This window comes from Branchiostoma floridae, chromosome 5 (assembly GCF_000003815.2).
Source record: "Branchiostoma floridae strain S238N-H82 chromosome 5, Bfl_VNyyK, whole genome shotgun sequence".
NCBI lineage: Eukaryota > Metazoa > Chordata > Leptocardii > Amphioxiformes > Branchiostomatidae > Branchiostoma > Branchiostoma floridae.
In genome coordinates this window covers 7,302,028-7,324,724 of record NC_049983.1, presented here as the reverse complement: position 1 = coordinate 7,324,724, position 22,697 = coordinate 7,302,028, and the positions used below count along the sequence as shown (strand labels likewise).

The window sequence follows — 22,697 nt, the reverse complement described above, 5'->3', positions numbered from 1 at the left end:
GAAGGAAAAAAATTAAAGGTGTCCGAATCATCGAGTCGCGGCAAGGCGCGGAATAATCCAAGTTACTACAATCCCGGACAGCTCAATGGTGATGGACCAGGCATGGTAAATGGACTAATGTGTAAGGGATCATGGTTGATAAGATAGAAGTTAACCGACGCGTATGCGCACCACAAAAAGCCATGATAATATTCTACATAAAGAATGTGGGCTTTCACAGAAGAAGAATCGGTATATTGGCAAACAAATATTTCAGAACTTACCGGAGTATAGATATTCCTCACTGTAAACCTCAGCGACTCTAGGTCCAACTCTTTCGAGAAGACCGCCGGCATATTCGATTAATCGTCTTTAGATTCCTTCACGGAAAAACGACAATATTATCAAAAACTCACAAAATATCTTCGAAAGTATTAGCACAAATGAAAATCGTGCGACTCTTAGCTCGAAGATGATTTCTGTGGTAGGGAGCCCGTTTGTGATGTCAGAATGTTCCAATTTCTTTATTGTTGCGTTATGATCGATCGCTGATTGGCTGAAAGTTAATGACCAAATGACGTAACTAACAGTGACGCGACGCAAATGATTCTGGGAAACAGTCACACAAATTGTATGCATCATGTAAAATTCAGTGCATCATGTAAAATTCAGTTCGTCATGGAGTCCCCTATGTATGATATGCTACGTAATAAGTTGTTCACATTCCTATGTCTAAACATTGCATATTTTGCGATACTCGATACCAGAAGTAGATTTGACTTATATCTTTAGATCCAACAGCACCATAATGCTTAAAGTTAGGTATTACGTTAAAGGGACATAATGTAGAAATATGGCGCCAAAATTTGAAATGTTCTGAACTTGAAAATCTCCATTCAGATTGACATTTGCAACTTATTTCTAACTTATCTGCGTCATTTTATAACATTTCTAGTGCTAATTAACAACGTCAAAGCAAGGACGTCCTTGGTCAAAGTAAGCCGCGACCAAATTCACTTACTTCCGGGTAGCCTACCGGAAGTAAGCCGACCGTAGATTTCCGAATCGACCGTTGCGGTCGCAGATCTTCGGAGCGTAGCGGGACTTTCAACAAACTTCAGTAATGATTCGAACGAACCACCGAACGCGTTCTAAAAAAGCGCACTTTGGCTCGCCGGCGAGTTGAATAAAATGGTGGACAACTCAAGCGGCGGAGGGAAGTACGCATATTTCAAGACATCCTCACGGCTCAACAAAGTCGTATCCATACGTTGTAAATGTTGCTGTGCAGTGTAATAAGGTAGACTCAACTCATTATGTAGAGAAATGACCGAAAACAGTGACTTTAATTTTATGTTATGTGAATTTATGTTAGAACGAGCAGGCAAATCTGAGCTCATTTTCAGATATTTTGTAGGGTGCCCCTTGAACTCCAACCGATTGAATGCTTGTAAATACACCTTTCTCACAAGAGATGCAAAATAAAAACATAATAATGCAAATTTTTAACGAATTTGCAGCCATTCACTTATTGGTCGATTTCCTAATTGGCAGGCTACCATTGGTCGAACTGCTAATTATGATGGACAGCCTTTTGTTTGCCACATTGAACTCGTTTTAGATCTATCATGGCCGCCGCGTGAGAAAGGTGAGGGTCTGCATGCTCTTTTCCGTAAGGCGTAGGCAGGCCTTTTTAATTCCCGTAATTCGTAGGGTAAGCTATTTTATTTCACGTAATTCGTAGTGAGGATGGAAAATTTACCGTAAAGCGTAGCCAGTGTATTTCACGTAAGGCGTAATCTAGCCTAAAAATTTCACGTAAAGCGTAATTAAGCCTAAAAATTACCCGTAAATCGTAGCTGGCCTCCCAAATTTCGTAAGTCGAAACGTAGTCTACCAGTAAATTTAGTCCTTCAAAACACAGGAAATTGCGTTTCAGAGGATCAAGATTTCAAAATTTCGCCGGACCTCACTTGCGACTCCTTTCACCTTCGGCTTCGGTCATCGACATGGTAAAAATATGGTATATACCCTCAAAAATCTTCTTTTTTTTGCAAATAGAAATGTCATTGAAGTTAGCTTAGTCTGCCAGCAAAATTTGCCATTCAGAATGCAGGAAATATCATTTTAGAGGGTCAAGATTTCAAAATTTGCATGGTCCTCCTTGTGCCGCCTCGCGCCTTTGGAACTCGAAATTCTGAAAATATGTTGGGGATGTGTGTCAACCTCAAAGATCTGTTTTGCTAATAGAAATTTGCCCATCAAAATGCACAAAATATCGTTTTATAGAGGGTCAAGATTTCAAAATTTAGCCGGATCTCCTTTGCCAATCTATTCACCTTCGGTCATCGACTTCGTAAAAATATGTATCATGGCTGGAGGATGTGACGTGTCAACCTCAAACACATTTTTTACTGATAGAAATGTAATTTCACTTAGTTTTCTATCCTCTAGTTTTCTATAATAGCCAAAAAAACTGGCGTTTCAGGGGGGCAGGATTTCAAAATTTTCCCGGACTTTCCTTCGGCGCTCGACGTTGCAAAAATAAGTTGGCTGGCGTCACCCTCATAAGCTTACGCTGAACCCCTGGGACTCTTTAATTAGAAATGCCATTTAACTTAGCTTTGTTTGCCAGCGAAAATTTCCCTTCAAAATTCAGGGAATAGTGTTTCAGAGAGTCAAAATTTCAATCTTTCTTGCGGAGCACGACCCCGCCTCTGTCGAGTGTTGCCAGCCTTCCAGCGTAAACCGTTGTCAGCCTGTATGAATTTAGCGTAAAACGTTGCCTGCCTTCGTGAATTTAACGTAAAGCGTTGTCGACCGTCCCGAATTTAGCGTAAAGCGTTGTCAGGACCCCCCATGCAGACCCTCAAAGGTGTATTGCTTGGTACACGTTGCTTGTGCACCCGAATGACAATGTTGTAACACCATACAACAGCGTCACCTTGCAGGTAAAGACAGAACTGCAGTTTCCTGATGCGCAGAAACATGCGCAGAAGACCGAAGTGACGTGGCCGGCGAGTGTTGGCATGAAAAGTCGTCTTTAGCGATCATCGTAAGATTTGAGCCGAATTCCAAGATGCTAGGACTACGAAGAGACAAGAAAGACGAAGAGGATGGTAAGTAGTCTCTGTGTAGTTCGACCGGTCACGTTGAAATGGTGTTTTATGCTGCCAATACTTAGAAAATCATATGGTATGGAAAGGGGGAGGGGGGCGGAAGCAAACGAGGGCGACTTTCTTGCAAAAAAGTATATATGTATCATAACTTCATTAGTAGTGATGTTGTATGTATCATTTCCACATCGAGCAATAGGAAACACTGACAATACTTCTCTTTGCACAGAATTCAAGCTGTATTATTAGATATCTGGCTGGATAATCTTCGTAGAAATTTGTGACTGCCACGTCAGAAATTAAACTAGTATCGACGTTAGATTAGAGTAGAGTAGACATCTTCGTTTGGGTTACTAACTTACTACTAGAGTAGTAGAGATCCTAAAATTCTAGAACCATTACACTTATTAAGGGGGCTGTTCTTCTTCTTCTATTTTCTATTGAGGCTACCACTTTCAACTTATTCAAGATTCTGTAGCCTACATAGTACATACCCTTTACTATAAGGTTTGATCAAGGAGGTTGGTTTGATCCATTCACACTGGGAAGGACTCTTTTCGAGAAGTGTGGCTCGATCGAGGCCTCGCTCTCCTCAAACACCAGGCCTTAATTCTAACGTCATATATCTTATGGATAGCCCTACTTGCGTGGAATAGACATAGTATTTAGTACCCTTACCCCGAGCTATAGCCAACAAAAGTTTCTAGGAGCACCGGTACACCCACAGTAGAATAACTTGTACATACTTGAATGTATTAGCATATGTAGAGATAATAAGATACCTTTTTTTTGTCAAAATTGTACCTTATCACTAGCGCTACGACCTGTACTTAGCTTGTTTGAGCACAAATGTACAATAAAGGTCATTCATTCAATATTAGGTGCACAGCTCCAATTTTTGGAAGAAGAAGACACACAGAATGGATACAGACATATTCAAACAGACAGTCAAAAACAAGCTATAATGTCCTTATTCATATATTTCCCACAGACATGAATACAAAGTCAAAGCTGTACAACTAGAAAAGAACAAAGAAGTCAGCAGAAATGTAGGGTTCAATTGAGAAAAGTCCTTTGATATGCTGGTTATATACTAGTAACCAGCTGCCTTAGCTTAGACTGATGTTATAATAAATACACACACATTCATACAATGTATGGAAAGGACAGTTACACTGCAGTGCTTAGAGATACAGACACATGACTGTAGTGTGAAATTATTAATCATGTCTCATGTTTTGACCCCTAGGGTTCTCCCTCAACCCCTTCAACAACCTGGAGAAGACGTCAGTCCTCCAGGAGGCACGTACCTTCAACGAGACTCCCATCAACCCCAGGAAGTGCTGCCACATCCTCACCAAAGTGCTGTACCTCATCAACCAGGTAGGGGGCAGCACTAGAGTTCCATACTTGTTTGCAGTGCACATGCAGTTTGTAATCTTAACACACCTGTTTTGTATGTCAAGTACATGCTGTACGTAAGACTTGACAAGTAAAAGTGATATTACTGATCCATAAATGCTGTGGGAAGGACCCCTACATTTTTCAATAAATGTGGTGGGTTCTTTAACTTGTCCATGGCTCACACAACTCTACATTTGTTCTGTGTGCACAATGGTCTGAAATATGTAAAACAATATACTAGTAATAGGGCTGTAGATTCCTTGGGAGTTGGTTGAAGGAACCTGGATGTAATAGATTGCGACATCCTTATTTACTTAAACAGGGCTCGAAATCCTTTTTTAGGCATACCTGCTCTGGTGCAGGTAACATTGAAAATTACCTGCACCAGACAAATTTTACTTGCACCACTCTAGATTTAGGAAGTATGGATCATACTAAATTGTTCAGGAACCATTGCTATTTTTTTTCTTTTATACTTCATAGTAGGTAATAGTCAATGCCGCTAATGACAATCCATATACACCTACATCATAGGACATTTATGTATAAAACACAGTACATGGACTAGTGCAGGTTAGGTGCAGGTAGACACCAGAAATACCTGCACAGGTCTAATTTTACCTGCACTAACCTGCATATGCAGGTGGTATTTCGAGCCCTGACTTAGTAGGTTTGTAATGTCACATTTCTCAAGTTGTACCTTTCCCAATGATTTGAGTGTTTTGAAGCACTGTTGCACATGTTTCCGAGGGTTACAGACAATCAGTGACTATGAAATGGTATGTTTTTAGGGAGAGCACATTGCGACCACGGAGGCCACGGAGACGTTCTTCGCCATGACGAAACTGTTCCAGTCTCAGGACGTGACTCTGCGCCGCATGGTGTACCTCACCATCAAGGAGATGGCAGACATCGCTGAGGACGTCATCATCGTCACTAGCAGGTAGGTATTCTGTCAGGCTTTTAGCTAGGATTTTATTATAGGGGGTCTAAATTTCTTGGTGAGTCATGGTAAGTGATGTAGGTGCCACTATTTTAGTGGGGTCTGGGGGCAATTACATTCCATGGTGCAGAGTTTTATAGAATTTTAAGTTAAAATGGTGAATTCTAATTTTAGCATCTTGAGGGGTAAAATTATTGTCAGAGAGGTCACAATAGAAGACTGTAACCTTGTGGCATCCCTGGTAAGGCTAAGGTCACATTTCCACAAAGGGGCCCGGCCGGGCAGCTTTCGGGAACGATAAGTAGGATGTAAAAGACAACAACAACACAAAACGGACCGAAAATAAATCAACAGCATGCCTTGTGCATATTAATTGGCATAAACTTAAATTTTTCGTTTCCGCAAACAGCCCGGCCGGGCCCCGGGTAGGAAATGTGACGTAGGCCTAAATCGGAATTTTATGCTTCTAGAGGATCTGCTCCCCAGTGTAAGGGCGTCTAGTGAGTCAGAGAAAAGCGCCTCCAAATGATGCCATGACGCATGCCTGGCTAAATGTGTATATTTGTTATTTTTACAAAGACTTTCATATGCTACTCTATATTTCTCAAGTACTGTTGAAATGACCCAAGCCTACTTCACATGACCTGAATTGAACGGTAATGTCCGGCTAGTGCCAAAGGTGAATGGCAGTTGGTATCGGCCCCCGTCTCAGTAGACGGATGGTCGTTGAGCCCTGTGAATACCTCGTTGAAATATTTGCTACAGTAACTTAGTAAGGGTTGACTAAGCCAATTTGAATAACTAAGTGACACTGAAACATGATTGTAAGTTGTAAGCTATTGCAAAAGATTGATAAGATAATGTGTGCATAAAATGAGTCACTAGAGGATAGAAAATGTTCTTACATTGTGTTGGTTTCTTGTGTTTGTCCAGTCTAACCAAGGACATGACAGGGAAGGAGGACATGTACCGTGCAGCTGCCATCAGGGCTCTCTGTAGGATCACTGATGTAAGACAACCACTTTTGTCTGTATTACTCACTATAAGGGGTGGGTACCGATGCAAAACCGTTTTTTCTTGTTAGGCCAGTCCAAAAAAAATCGGACCTGAAAAAAAATCAGTGGACTGGATTTTGGACCAAAAAGAAAATGATCAGATTATATTGGCAGGGGTTCACACGTGCACGTTTTGATGCTTAACGGGTCATGAAAATAACGATCAAAGTACAGTAGAGTTAATAGTCATTTCTGCCAAGTTTCTACAGTGAAGCTTACAGAGTTTACATGGACTGATGGGAAGACAGGATTCTAAAATGCCAGAGTCGGATACTCCACCAAACAGATTCATTTGTAGAAAATCAGACCAATATATTGAATATCGCCCATTCACAAGTTTTCACAAACAGGTCCAGGTTCAGGTCCGGACTCAAGACCTGATCCTCTGGACCTGGACCGTACCTGTACTGGTACCCACATCTAGTCTGTATACATGGGCATTGAGTCTGTTGTTATGTTTGCCTTTACAGAAGGAAACATATTTTCATTGTCTCTTTGTTGCTTCTTCCTCCATTCTAAACAAATAAGGTCAATGACCTGGATCAGTCAGCTGTCACCATGTTTAATAGTGGTATTTTTAGGTGAATAAGTCTTGAATTTTTCCTTACCACACTGTTGTTTCCTTCCTTGTACCGTACCAGAGCACCATGTTACAGAGTATTGAGCGGTACATGAAGCAGGCCATTGTGGACAGGAACCCCTCCGTGTCCAGTGCAGCCCTCACCTCCAGTCTGGTAAGTTTGGGATTTTTCAACTTCAGAGCAGGTTGTAGAAGGGCTATATGCGATGCACATTCGTGACATTTCTTTTACTGTACCTCAAATTTTCCAAGCTTACCCGAGTAGGCAGAAGTAGAAGCATTGCTCCACGAATTCCGTATCAGATCCAAAATCCAATGGCATGAAGCGCGTACAAAGGAAAAGTTTAGTTTGATATGTCATCATGTGAGGTTCCATATGCTTTTGTTGGATGTGTGCACCCTCTACTTCTAGCAGTTCACAGGAATATTGCACAGCGTATTCTCTCCTATAGTCTTAAACAAGGTCGAACCTATGGGGTACATGTATATTATGAAAGTGAAAGTGTACATGTACTTGCTGGTATATCTTTAAATTTGTGCAACATTGCATCATGCAGCAACATTTCTAAGTCTAACTTCATTTATATTTGTGACCCCATATTAAGCACCTGATGCGGTCCAGTGGAGACGTGGTGAAACGTTGGGTGAACGAAGCCACTGAAGCTGCCTCTAGTGACAACATCATGGTCCAGGTATTGTTGCAAGTTTAAATCTTTTGTACAACCAAAGTTACTTCACATTTCTCATACAATATCCAACATTTCTGTGGTAGAATCTTTGATCACCGTCAAGATTTTTGTATTTACATACATTGTACATTGTATCATGCTTTGTAGCACAGGGGTCAAAGCAAAGGACCACTAAAAGATGGCCATTGTAGACAGTGTTCTAAACAATTGGAACAGTCATTGGATTATTGGTCAAAATGATTTAAGGGACCACCAAAAAATGGCCACAATGGCCAGGTGGTCACTACAGATCTGATTGTAGATGACTTACATATACATTTGTACAATATATCATTTAATCTGATAGAAAAGTTAAAGACTGTTGAAATGTGGTGTAAGTGTAGTTTATTTTCTACTGTTGTTCCCAGTACCATGCTGTGGGAGTGCTGTACCACATCAAGAAGACTGACCGCCTGGGAGTGTCCAAGCTGGTCAGCAAGTTCACCAAGCAGTCGCTACGGTCACCATACGCCTACTGCCTACTGGTATGGACTTTTACATACATATTTATTATATGTATAATTATGGAATGGTAACAAGGTAACAAAATGATCAATATTAACTGTTTTTGCAGTGGATGTGAAATACATGTATTAGTCACTTTACGCACTATGACAGTATGAAGCCTAAAAAAACAGACTTCCAAGAACTTGAAGAAGTTGCCACAATTTCACCAACTTTTTACCATTTAGGAGATCATGAAAAGACTATGTTTCTACTAAGATCACAAAATCCAATCGTGCAGAATGTTCATTAACCACATTTAAAGAAGAAGTTCAAATCCTACAAGACAATAATAAAACATCGTCCCTTATAGTTGATAAGATATTAATTAGTGTTATGTACATTTACGTACCCCATTTCATTTACATTACAATGTATACTTTGACACTACATGCAATTAGCTTAAAGGCATATGTTTACAAATAAACATTTACTACAGCACTCACTGAAAATTTACATTCACACAACTTTGCTAGTAGAAGATTTTTTGTGATTAGTATCTCCCTTGGAGTTAAAGTATTGTGATCATATCATACACTTCTGAGGCAAAAGAACAAAAATGTTTCAATCTGCACTTGTTTACTTAAGACATAGAATTACAATGAATGCAGCTATATGCTTCAAAGTTGTTTACACTACTTTTCTCAGTCAAAGCTGGCTTTGTCTTTCGAGATTAGCAAGGGAAATGCATCTGCTGGCACCCTTACCTCTCCCCTCATGACCTCACTGAAAAGTGGCCTACAGGCTGATTTTAGCTTCTCAGTACACAAAGAAACAAAAGTTCAAACATACCTTGATCTAAGGGTGGAACTATAGTTGAACAAGAGGGACTCTAGTTCCAGTAAAAGTGGAACTTGTTCCAAACCTAAAGCCAGGCCTTTTTGCGTACTACTTTTTGCCCAGCCTGCAGAGGGCTTCTACTAGTGTCTGTTTTAGAGAAAATATACAATTTCAATCTAAGACACACGATCATTATTTTTTTGCTTGTTATTTCTGGTCCTAAGTAACTGAGCTGCTGCAGCCAAATATTCTTGTTCCACTTCCATTTCATATCTTGTCTGAACCTTGCAGTATTTTGCAGAGGAGACATAAGTTGTTGTTTTTTTCTTTCCAGAAGTCTGTAGTTTTGGTAAATTTTGATTTTTTGGGGTCCTTATTGAGCCAGATTAAAATGGGTATCCAGCTGCTGTCCATTGACTTTCAGCTGTCATCCATACAGCACTGAAAGTTCTCCTGTGTCACTTAGTTTAGGGCTGTCCATGAGTTGGGTTGTACAGGAAGTTGGATGTGCTGTTATTAACTTTAAGGCTGTCCATAAGCTGGGTTGTACAGGACATTGGATGTGCTGTCTATACTTTAGTTATCCATGAGCTGGGTTGTACAGGATGTTGGATGTGCTGTCTTCACTCTCAGGCTGTCCATGAGCTGGGTTGTACAGGGCATGAGATGTGCTATCCTTACTCTCGGACTGGCCATGAGCTGGGTTGTACAGGGCATGAGATGTGCTGTCCTTACTCTCGGACTGGCCATGAGCTGGGTTGTACAGGACATTGGATGCGCTGTGCTCCTTTTTCTCTTCCTCCCCCTCGTATTTTGGCTCTGTGTCTTCATCTATTGGCGGTGACTGGTCCTCAGGTTGGGTGACCGGTCGATCGACGATTGCTGCCTGTTGGCCAGTGATGCTTTCCGGTGGTGTAGGACCTGCCTCTGATTGGGTGACCGGTTGATTGACGATTGCCGCCTGTTGACCGGTGATGTTTTCCAGTGGTGTAGAGCCTGCCCCTGTTTGGCCTCCTGCAGCCTGTGGTGTGTTGCCACATCCAGCTGCATATAGGGGGATCTTACAACTGTCGTCTTGCCCGGCATCTTCCTTGTAGGCCACTGCATACGGCTTGATGCCAGACTCTGGCCCTTGTTCCTCATTGTAGGCAACTGCATATGGCTGGATAGTCTCACTGTCTGCTGATGCCGGGGCAGGGGTGGGTTGACCACCTGTTGGTGAGTTATTGTCAGATGCTTGCAGGCCAGGAGAGTCTGAGTAGACAACTGCGTACGGCTCGATGGTCGGGTTTCCTTCTGCTTCTTCCTCGTCCATTCCTGTTGGTGGGTTGTGATTGGCTTGACCTTCGCTGTGCCAACGCTTGTTGTAGATGGAAAGGACACCTGCCCATGCTAACAGAAGGAGGAGGGGCACACCAACGGCAGCAACCATGGCCAGGATATAGGTGCTGTTGTGATTCTTGTTGATGATCGGGTCTTCCCCTAGAGTAGCCACATCGCCCATCTCTGTTGTATGCTGAGTGACCGGCACGTCAGATGTATACGGGGACTCTGTGTCCTTGTCTGTGGGACTGGTCTTGTTGTAGGGACTTGGGTTGGACACGTCGTCATGTTTGGGACTTGGGATGAACACGTTGTCATGTTTGGGACTTAGGATGAATGCGTCGTCATGTTTGGGACTTGGGATGGACACGTCGTCGTGTTTGGGACTTGGGATGGACACGTCGTTATGTTTGGGACTTGGGATGAACGTGTTGTCATGTTTGGGACCTAGGATGAATGCGTCGTCATGTTTGGGACTTGGGATGAATGCGTCGTCGTGTTTGGGACTCTGGATGAATGCGTCGTCCTGTTTGGGACTTGGGATGGACACGTTGTCATGTTTGGGATTTGGGATGAACACGTCATGTTTGGGACTTAGGATGAATGCGTCGTCGTGTTTGGGACTTGGGATGGACATGTGATGTGTTGTGGAGTCGATGCCGTCATGTGACTGGCACACATCTTGCGTACGGGTGGGGAGGGCAGTTCCTCGGAAGTCAGCAGGTGACGCACACTTCAGGTCGAATCGATGATTGATGTTTCGCAGGTGTTTCAGGTTGCAGATGAACCACGTCAGGTTCCCGTCACATCGTAGTTCGTTGTTGTGCACCTTGACTCCCAGGTGCGGGTTTTGCTTCAGGTGCAGGACATCGCTGCTGATGGTGCTGATGCGATTCTGGTCTAGGTATGCAAATGTCAAAGCTTTCGGCTGCAGGAGGGCCTCAACGGGCACAGAGGTGAGCTGGTTCTGGGACAGCTCTAGGGTTGAGATACGAGGCAGGCCACGGAATGCAAACGTTGGTATGCTTGAGATGGCGTTCTTGTAGAGGAACAAGAACTTAAGGCTTTCAAGCCCATGGAAAGTGTCAGGTCCTGAGGGTAAACAGAAAATTGCATTGATTAATCTTGAAGAAAAAACACACAATCAAAAAGGATCTATTATTTACATGTCTCAACATAAAAAAGTTCCGAAAGCTAATTTCACATGTCGGTTATTACATTATGTTCCTCTACATCATACATGGAAGGGAAACTTATTCATTATTGTTTTTGCTAAGTTTCTTCTTCCTCCTCTTCTTCAAACACATAACCTTAACCAGACAGCTGTCACCACATTTGCCTTCCAGATGAGATTTTTTGAAATCCCACAATTGTTCTAAAGCACACTTTTAGTTTAAGCCTACATTGAGCCCCTCCCCCCTAGCCCCCCCCCTCACTTCTGAAAGAAGGAAGGAGGCCCGACTCACCATTTTTTTTTACAAAATTGTAAATGGCATCATTAGTATACCCACAGCTCAGTACCTTAAACCAACCCAACTCAGAACCAGAGGAAGCCACATGTCTAAATATCAGTTGATGACAGCAAAAATAGGCTCTCAAATTTTCTTTTTTCCCTCCTACAATCGTTGAGTGGAATCAGCTCAGGGTCTCAGGCCTTACAGTTACAGTCAATGCCACTACGGCCTGTCTGGCCTGCTAGCCCTAATCTAAACACTCCCTAAGTACCCCTCCCCCCCTCAGTAGTCAGAGGGTTAGTACTCTCACCTCTCAAATAAACGTACCGGTACGTTTATTTTTTTCCGCCTCAGAATCCACCCGGTACGTCCTTATTTTAGACGGTACGTTTATTTTTTTTTTTCAAATTTGGGCTTTTTTGACTAACCAGGGAACTCACAAATATTGAAAGTTGGAATTTTCTGCCCATATTTCCGCAGTATTTTTGCTCAAAATTCACTAAATCTATCTAAAAAGTATCATTTTCCCCACGTAAATCTGTTGTTTACATTGTTGAAAGTTGCCGACAGTCAGCAGTGGCGCGTGCAGGGGCCTGCCCAGAGACCAACGCCCCCCGAAGGGCGGAGTTTTCTTGAGAGAAGCAGCTTGAGAGCTTTTCCGGCAAAAGTCTCAAATTACCCACTAGCTTGATTTCACATTAACCGGCAAGTAAATTTAGAAGTGTGCAACTAATCTTGGACAAGTAAAAAAAAATCCAATAAAGATATGGAAAGGTTTCAAGTGTGTTCTCTTCGAATTTCCGATGTATTTTATCTCTGTTTACATTGTTTGAGGCCGGCAGTGATGCCAGCCCATGTAAGCCGCCCCTAATGGAACACGCCTCCAAGGGGGCGAAGTTCTAATAACTCAAGCTTTGTGAGCCGGTGCCGCCTGTGATCATGGAGCCGGGAAGTCTACTAGGGGTGTGCCGTTGGCATGGGAACCATCACAACATTTCTGTTAGATGTCGCATTCTCAGCTACATTGTATATGTCGATCTTTCCCTGGTAACTTCTACACTAAAATGTATTTCTTTTTACCAACTTGCAGGTAAAGTTGTGGATAGAGAAAAAATTCTAGTTTATGCTGCTTGTGAAGTTGTAAAACTAAAAGATTATCCTTGCTCCAACAGAGTTCTCAGGTCTCTCATGCATATAACACTTTTGGGGGAGTGGCTACAGTGCTGAGTCTATGATCGAAACATTTGGGGAAGTTGTGTTTATTTTGGTTACTACTCCGTAACCTTTTCTAAAGATAAACATGGCCAAATTACAATTTACTATTGTCTCTAAGTTTCCACTCAGTATTTTGAAATACAATATTACAAAATACCCTTTTGTAATATCGAATTTTTTTCTAACTTGAAATGTGTTCTTTCCCTGCATTCAAGTGAACTGTTCCCCTAGATAATAGATGAAGTACAATGAATGGCATGAATGAAAGAGCTCTAACTTGTAGGAATTACACTGGGGATTGCTCTGGAAGGCTGTGAAACTGTTAGAGCTGTCCAGCTTTCTTTCTCTCTTAGTTTCTGAACTGGGGGTTATTTATTTTATAAACATGTACATGTACATTTGTAGTCATGCATAGTCATGTTTGCCAAAAATAATTTTTGCCATTAGTGTTTTTACAATGTCCAATTAGTTTATTATTTACTTACTACAAATTTTTAAGATGTAAAGGTAAATCTTAAAGATATGAGCTGACAAGTTGCCCAAAATACACCAAAAACCATTGGTACTCAGGCATAAATAAGTAAAAAGAACCTACCTGATCATCTTCTCTTGGACAGAAGTAGTATGGACACAGTTTACATGTCATTGGGTATTTTTCCGGGGGGTACTTTTATTCCAGGGGGTACTTTTATTAGATTTTGAAGATTTGTCCGGGGGGTACTTTTATTCCAGGGGGTACTTCTATTTGAGAGGTGAGAGTAAGAAGAAGACGAAAAGAAGAAATTTTGGTGGACAGTGTTGATTTTGAATCCTGCAACTCACCTAGGCTGGAGATGCGGTTGTCCACCAGACGAAGGGTGCTCACAGAGCGCAGACCACGGAAAGCCCCCGGCTGTACGGCAGAAATGTTTGACCTTTCGATCGTCAGACACTGAAGACTGGGGATGTTTGGGAAAGACCCTTCCATCAGGGTAGGGGAGCGGAGATGTTGGATGTAGACTGCGTGAGTTCCTTCCTGGAAACCATTTGGTACAGCATCGATACACCTGTAAGGGAGAATATGATAGTGTGTTCTCAGTAGGGGTGGGTATTTGTACGATGTACTAGTACAAAACCGTTTTTTCTTGTTGGACTGGTCCAGAAAAACCGAGCCAGAAAAAAATCATTGGACCGGATGTTGGACCGATTCGAAAATGAACCGATTATATCGGCAGGCGATCACATGTTTTGGAGCTTACAGGTCCAAGAAAGGAACGAGCAAAGTAGAGAAGAGTTGATAGTCATTTTTACCAAGCTTCCATAGTCAAACTTGGTCTAAAACAGTGAGAGTCACTGCTTACATGAAGATAGGATTTTAAAACTCCAATTGAAGTCGGATACACCACCAAACAGAATCCTTCGTAGTGAAATAGACCATCGTTTTGAGTATCGCCCACTCACAAGTTTTCACAGATAAATTACTAAATAGGTCCAGGTTTTGGTCCGACCTGGACCTGATCCTCCCTGTACAAATGTACCTGGACCTGAATTTTCTGTACCGGTACCCACCCCTAACCCACGTGTCCCAATCTTAGTCTCCCCCCAGACCCGACTAAGAGTGGACATGTACATGTATCTATCCTATGTTACAATTGTACTCACAGGCGAGAGATGTGCATTTTCCCTCCATATCCCTCAAAGCTACAGGGGGACTTCTCCTGATTGTTATACAATGGACAGTGACAATCAATCCTCTGTGGTCCAAGATTTTTGGTTCTGCAGCTGCCCGGGCATCTTTGAGCTTCTGCAGGCGTGACATGTCGACGTGCGGAGACCAGTAGCAACAAGACGAGCGCCTTGCTTCCCCACATCGTGACGACTGATCGAGTTTCGCCGGTTTTCTTTCCGCATTGTTTCAATCAAGGGCAACCTGAATATACATCGTACACATTGCTATTCATCAGTGTGGTACCGTTGCTAGCCTTTTGTTATTATGTGTTGTCACCAATTTTGTCTGAGGAAGTTGCTGTTCATTTGAGGAAACGTCATTGGTAATGAGGAAAGGTTTGAAAGTCATTTCAGGAACCACGTAGGCATGGAAGGAAATTGCTTTGTTGGGTTTAAAGTGAAGTGCGCTTCTTGGTTAGATGCGCACTTCATGCGTTGAATTCAAATTTATCATGTTTTCTTTTTCTCAGGTAATTTTGCATTAATTCACATTCTTATTCTTCAAACTTATGAATTCCCTACTCAAGCTTATAAAAATCACTCTTAATAGAAGAAATTAGAACTGTAACACCACCTTGCACTATTTGAGGTACTTTTCAATTTATCCGTGTAATAACCTGATTGACACTTCGCACTTCGACTGTGACAGCAACTTATGGCACCTTTTGAATTTCGAGAACTTACAAAAGGTGCGTACCTTATTGAGAAAAAGGGGTTAATGCATCGAGTTTGAAAGTCATTCAAGCAGCACCTACGCATGGACGGAAGTTCATTGGATTTCCTTATGTATCATTTTGAAGTGGTAGCTTGAATATACATTGTACCCTTCCCTTTTCATCAGCGGGGTATAATTGCCAATTGTGTTTTGAATTGGACAGTCATAATATTGTTTGAAAAAGTTGCTGTAGAAACGTTATTGGTAAAGAAGGAACATAATTGGTAAAGGGGAAAAGTATAAAGTAATTTCAGGCACAAAGAAATTGTTTCTTTGCTTTATTCATTAATAAATAGAGGGTGCATTGTATCTTGAATATATATTATAGTACATAAACTTATTTATTAAGTGTATATATCCCAATGTACATTTTGTATTGATGCAATTGCTAATTTGATTTTTTGTCTGAAGATTCGGAAGTTTTCTTGTCCTGAGAAACTTGGAAACAATTTATTTTCAACCTTTGCGGAAAACGCAGCCTCTTAATCGTTGATGAAGGTTGTACATTCAGAAATATGATAATAAGATATGCCAAAAACAGTTGGATATAATTTTGAAAATGGTCAGATGTTTCAGGTAGCATCTTTCCTCAGTGACACTGAGCAGATCTTGTTTAAAACTAGGTTTTTATACCCTATTAACTGACATGTAAAGGAGATGAAGCTTGAGCTATATGTATATGTACCAAATTAAATAATCAGCTATAGTTACAGTGAAGGGTAGTACCTCTGTATGATCACAAAACCCACTCATGCAGAATGTGGGAAAGCCCATTGATTGCGGCTGTATGCAAAAAAGAAGGCAAGCTCCATAATACTAAACAAATTATTGTTGATAAGACATTTAGTGTTACTTGCATGTACGTACCCCATTTTACATTACAATGTAGACCTACTTTGACACCGCACATGCAATTAGCTTAGGGGCATAATTTTGCAAACAAACATGTACTACATCACTTAATGAAAATTTACATTCATAAAATTTCAATAATTGCTAGCACAAACTTTTTTGTGATTAGTCTCTTCCTTGTAGTTAAAGCGTTGTGATATTTGATACTTCTAACAACTTTTACAAGCAAAAGGAAAAAAGGTTTCAATCCCTACATGTTACTTAAGACATAGAATTACTAAATGTACAATCTAGGCAGTCATATGCTTTAAGTGATGTTGAGTACACTACTTTTCTCAGAGCTGGCTTATTTGTATTTCAAGATTAGTCAGGGAAAATGCTCCCACCCTTAGCTCTTCCCTCATGACCTCACTGAAAAGTGGCCTACAGGTCGATTTCAGCTTCTCACAAATGAACTCAAACAAAGCTTGACCTCATGATCAGGGTGGAACTACAGGTGAAGAGGGGGACTCTAATTCCAAGTGGAATTTGTTCCAACCTAAAGCCAAGCCTTTTGGCCCTTCCCGAGGGCTTCTGGTGTTTGTTTTAGGGGAAATACATTAAGTCTAGAATTAGTAGTATCCAGTACACTACCAAAAATGATTTTTTCTGTGTATCTTGTTTTTCTTCCTCACAGAAAATTTATCTTCCAGGAAGAAAATTATTCTGTCCCCAAGAAATCTAAGAAAAACGTGCTTGTCCATGGGGCAAGCAAATTTTTGCTTGAATTTTTTTTAGACATTTCTGACATTAATATTCTTACACCAAGAATACTTTTCTTACATCAAGAGCAAAAATTCTTGTATTTCTTAATAGTTTTAAAAAAATAAGCATTTCTAGATTTTTTTTCTTGCACCATAAGAAAAAACAAGAAGATTTTGCTTAAAGTTCTTTGGTGTGAGAAAAAATTTTCTTCACCTAAGAAGAATAAGAGAATTGTTCTTTGCATGAGAATTAAGATTTTTTGGTAGATTCTTGTTTTGCTTGTTTTGCTTAGAATTTTATTCTACATTTTCTTCCTGCAAGAATATTTTTTCTTCATATAAGAATTGTCCATGGGGTAAGCAAAACAAGCAAAAATCATTTTTGGTAGTGTATGCGATTATACTGCTGCTGGAATCCCTGTCACAAGTTGGCTAGTCTTCACACCATGCTTCCAAGTGGCTCTGTCCAGCTAGAGACAAAATCATATTTTTCTGCTTGTTCTTCCTGGTCCAAAGTATCTGAGTTGATTTGATGGATATTCTTGTACCTGTGACGTTTTATAGTATTTTGCAGAGGAGACATTAAACCATTTTTCTTTTCAGAAGACAAGTCTGTAGTTTGGGGTAAATTTCAATTGTTAAGGGTCCTTTAGCAGGTCAGACTGGAAAGTGTATCCAGATGCTGTCCATTTTCATTCAGCTGTTCTCCACGCAGCACTGAAGGTTCTCCTGTCTGACTGTCAGGCTGTCCATGAGCTGAGTTGTACTGGACGTTGGATGTGCTGTCCTTATTCTTGAGCTGTCCATGAGCTGAGTTGAACTAGACGCTGGATGTGCTGTCGTTATTCTCGAGTTGCCCAGGAGCTGGGGTGTACCGGACGTTGGATGTGCTGTCCTGATTCTCGAGCTGTCCAGGAGCTGGGGTGTACCGGATGTTGGATGTGCTGTCCTGATTCTCGAGCTGTCCAGGTGCTGGGCTGTACCGGACGTTAGATGTGCTGTCCTGATTCTCGAGATGCCTAGGAGCTGGGGTGTGCAGAACGTTGGATGTTGGTGGGTTGTGATCAGCCAGACCCTTGTTGAGCCTGTGCTTACAGAAGAAGAGGGCACCTGCCCATGCAAGCAGAAGGAGGAGGGGCACAACAACTGCAGGAACCATGGCCAGGATATTGGTGCTGTTGTCATCCTTATCGATGATCGGGTCTTCCCCCAGAGTAACTACACAACCCATCTCTGTTGTATGCTGAGAGACCGGCACGTCAGATGTGCACGGCGGCTCTGTGTCCTCATTTGTGGGACTGGTCTCGTTGTGGGGACTTGGGATGGACACGTCGTCATGTTTGGGACTTGGGATGGACACATCGTCATGTTTGAGACTTGGGATGGACACGTCATGTTTGGGACTTATGATGAACACGTTGTCATGTTTGGGGCTTGGGATGGACATGTCGTCATGTTTGAGACTTGGGATGGACACGTCGTCATGTTTGAGACTTGGGATGGACACGTCGTCATGTTTGAGACTTGGGATGGACACGTCGTCATGTTTGGGACTTGGGATGGACACGTCGTCATGTTTGGGACTTGGGATGGACACGTCGTCATGTTTGGGACTTGGGATGGACATGTCGTCATGTTTGGGACTTGGGATGGACACGTCGTCATGTTTTGGACTTGGGATGGAGACGTCATGTTTGGGACTTATGATGAACACGTCGTCATGTTTGGGACTTGGGGTGGACACCGGTTTGGTGGAAACGATGCCCTCATGTGACCTGCGTGTGTCAGTCTGGCACACATCTTGCCTAAGGGTGGCGAGGAAAGTTCCTTGGAGGTCAGCAGGTGCTGTACATGTCAGGCGGTCTCGATCATTGATGTACCACAGGTATGGCAGGTTGCAGATGAACCACATCAGGTTCTGGTCACATCGTAGTTCGTTGCCGTCCACCCGAACCCCCTGGTTCCTTTGCATCAGGTGCTGGACATTGCTGCTGATGGTACTTATATGATTCTGGTCTAGGGATGTAAATGTTAGAGCTTTAGGCTGCAGGAGGGCCTCTGTGGGCACAGAAGTGAGCTGATTGTGGGAAAGCCATAGGATGACGAGGCAAGGCAGGCCACGGAGTGCAGACGGTGATATGCTCGAGATGGCATTCTTGTTGAGATGCAAATATTTTAGCTTCTCAAGCCCATGGAAAGTGTCAGGTTCTGAGGATAAACAGAAAATGGATACAAAAACCTTCACAGCCAAATGATCTATCATTAAATTTGTATCATAAGCAAGACCCTGAATCTTTATTTATTATTACTCAACATAAAAAGTTCTAGTTAGGATTTTTTCTGCCTGCTTCATAAGTAAAAAGACATTGCTTTTCCTTATATCATTCTATATATGAAGGATTAATGTATTTCACAGATTTGTAACCGTTTAATATAATGCACAAAATTATAGTTTGGCATTGAAATAGAAGTGTCCTCATGCATTTCAGTTTTACTTTGTTCAACTGTATTGTATTGAGTTTTGGCCAACGTCTGAAAATATAGAAATAAAACAAAAGATAATCCCTACTTACCGACCCTAATTTTTGTCAGGACAGGAAACACAACATTTTTCCCAGGCCTAAAGGAATGGCAAATTCACATTTTCAGGAAGAATCAGGATTGCTTTCAACTCACCTAGGCTGGAGATGCGGTTGTCCTCAAGGTCAAGGGTGCTTACAGAGGGCAGGCCTTGGAAAGCCCCCGGCTGTACGGTGGAAACGTTTGACTTTTCGATCCACAGACCCTGAAGACTGGAGATGATTGGGAAAGACCATTCCAGCAGGGTAGGGGAGCAGAGATGCCGGATGTAGATTGTTTCAGTTCCTTCCCGAAAACCATTTGGTACAGCATCGATACACCTGTGGGAGAGAACACAATGTTCTCAGTTACAGGATTGGACAAGTCCACTAGTTCGATTGTCCCGGGGGCACTTAGTAAAATTTGTCTGGAAGCGAGAGTTGTTCATTTTTGCAGTCATCAAACATACTGTAGGTCAATACGGAATAATAGATCCAGTAATCAGATAGAAAAATGTTATCTAAACTTCAGAGAAGAGAAAAGTTGCTTTGGGTAAGTACATTTTGGAACACTTGTCCAACCTCAGCTTAGACCTGACAGTGAGTACATTTAGGATTACTCTCAACAAGGGAGGGAACCCACGTTTCCCTTGCCTAGCCTCCGCCCTGAGTTTTCCTTAAGACCCAACTCAGAGTGGACGCACATGTACCCTATGTACATGTAACTCACCAATAAGAGCTGTACGTTTTCCCTCCATATCCCTCCCAAGTACAGGGGGACTGCCTTGTTGCCTGTAAGATATATGTTGGACAGACACAAGCAAACTTTTGTGGATCAAGCTTGTCGGTTGTACTGTAACAGCTGCCCGGGCATCTTCGAGCTTCTGCAGGTGTGACGTGTCGATGTGCGGAGACCAGTAGCAGCAAGACGAGCGCCTTGCTTCCCCACATCGTGACGACTGATCGAGTATCGCTGGTTTTCTTCCCACATCATTTCAATTAACAGCAACCTGAATATACATCCTACACATTGCTATTCATCAGTGTGGTACCGTTGCTAGCCTTTTGTTATTGTGTGTTGTTATCAACGTTGTCTGAGGAAGTTGCTGTTCATTTGAGGAAACGTCGTTGGTATAATGAGGAAAGGTTTGAAAGTCATTTCAGGAACTGCCTACACATAGAAGGAAATTGCTTTGTTAGGTTCAAAGTGAAGTTCGCATCATGGTTTGATGTTCGTAGACCTGTGCAATCAGCCGTGCTGCCTATTGGTCTGTGTAATGTACCGTGTAATTTTGAATAGATAAAATCTGTATAGTCCTTGGGCCACACATTTGAATGTGCAACCACTACAGCAGGGGGCTAGTCCACTGGTAGCGGCATGTGTTCAACTACATTGTGTACTGGTTTCTTTCTTGTAATTGCTGAGTGCTAAGGAGAGAAAGTAGTATTTACCATTTCCCAAGTCTTTGGTATGACGCAGCCACATTGGCATACAGTGTAGGTACTGAACTGGCGATCTCATGGAAGCAAGCACTCTACCATTTAGTATGGTGTTTTCTAGATTGAATTATGGGCCCCAATTAATGTGCACAACATTGCAATTTTGCATAAATTGCAAGTTATAAAACTCACTTGGAAAAGATATATTGTACATAAAAATGATGATTTTTTACTATGTAATATGTAATGATATATGTTGATACATGTAGATTTGTTATGACTCAATGTAATCTGTATATGTATCTCAGAGTCTATTATACTTTAATGCAGAAACTTTCGCGGTAGTTAAATGTTCGCGGTTTTCGCTGTGGCCATTTCACTGCTAACTTAAAACCACCGCGAACATTTTTACATGGCAGTAAGAGACTACAATGCATGATGCTACCGCGAAGTTAAAACCACCGCGAAAAGTTCTATTTCCCGCTACCGCAAAATTAAATCCCCGCGAACTTAAATGCATTTACAGGATTCTAGCTGACCCTTATCTCCCTCATGACCTCAATGAAAAGTGGCCTGCAGGCCGATTTGAGCTTCTCATGAATAAACAAAGGTTCAAACCAAGGGTTCAACTATCATTTTCATGAAGGGTAGCCTGAATATACATTGTACCCTTTCATAATTGAGAAACAATTGCTGATTTTTTAAAATCATGTTGTGAGGAAATTGTCTGAAAAAGTTGCCAAGTGTTGATCTTAACCCTAGTCCTGCGGCGCGCTACAATTGTGTTGTTGCACATGCATGTTCTATTTGCGGCGCAACACTATTGTAGTTTGGGGGGTATGTCTAGGATACGTACGTAACACTCCCGCGCGGTAGTGGCGGGAACACAACTAAGTATCGGGTGTTATGGGTCAAGGGTCAGGGGTCAACAAACTGTTGCGCAACCGGAAGTACGTCATCCCAGAAGCCCTTGCGAGGTTAATTAATATTCATGAGCGTCATGTCGTCTGCTATCCTGGCGGAAGTGTTTTGTTTTGCTGTTTTTAGCTGTTTTTGGCCGAAAATGTCGGTATCTAATGTAAAAATGCCGCGATTTATAGTATTGGAGATTCACACTGAACTCTTTATGGAAGGATTCTGATCCCATTTTACCGGATTCGGGCAGAGATTCCAAGGAAAGCAGCGAAACTATGTGACGACGACATGTGAGGAAGTTAGGCGTGCTATTGAGGCATGGGGCCCAGAAAAGCGAATCATGGGACGGATGGAACAGACTCTGACAGTGGCTGGCATGGCTGTGGTCGGGCGAAAGGCCGTGTATGGGATCGGGGAGGCCAGGAACCGGGTCGGGTATGCAGTCGGGGCCGAGGGGAGGGGGGCAGTTGTGTGAGGCCGGATGCTGACCGCGCCGGGGCCCCTGAACGAGTGTGAGTGATGACGTAGGCCCCTCAGGAAGTGGCAATATATTTTCTTACCTCGTTTGTTTCGTTGCCTTGTCCTTGGAACTCCTCAGGAACTTTGTACTTTTGCCACAAGTTATCTTACTGGTATGGTAGAGCTTAGTATGAGAGATTGTGGACAAAATCTTCCTTTTATTGCTT

General features: G+C 42.1%; 2 protein-coding genes across 8 annotated transcripts in view; one reads left to right on the top strand and one right to left on the bottom strand.

Moving 5' to 3' along the window:
• Nucleotides 1-490, bottom strand: part of LOC118415271 — a 10,496-nt gene extending 10,006 nt beyond the window's left edge. The window contains exon 1 of the mRNA XM_035819730.1: nt 264-490. Coding sequence (XP_035675623.1) covers nt 264-335 — 72 coding nt within the window. The 5' untranslated portion in view covers nt 336-490. The remainder of the gene's footprint in view (nt 1-263) is intronic.
• A 2,390-nt stretch (nt 491-2,880) lies between these two features.
• The window catches only part of LOC118415269 (coatomer subunit gamma-2-like), a 48,538-nt gene continuing 28,721 nt past the window's right edge, over nt 2,881-22,697 (top strand). For 2 of the 7 annotated variants that reach the window (XM_035819725.1, XM_035819726.1), the window contains exons 1-7: nt 2,885-3,098; nt 4,345-4,478; nt 5,291-5,442; nt 6,376-6,451; nt 7,139-7,231; nt 7,683-7,769; nt 8,174-8,290. In XM_035819725.1, coding sequence (XP_035675618.1) covers nt 3,059-3,098; nt 4,345-4,478; nt 5,291-5,442; nt 6,376-6,451; nt 7,139-7,231; nt 7,683-7,769; nt 8,174-8,290 — 699 coding nt within the window. In that variant the 5' untranslated portion in view covers nt 2,885-3,058. Of the gene's footprint in view, nt 3,099-4,344; nt 4,479-5,290; nt 5,443-6,375; nt 6,452-7,138; nt 7,232-7,682; nt 7,770-8,173; nt 8,291-22,697 lie in introns of all 7 variants that reach the window. The other 5 variants (XM_035819727.1, XM_035819728.1, XM_035819724.1 and 2 more) reach the window with 4 other exon arrangements.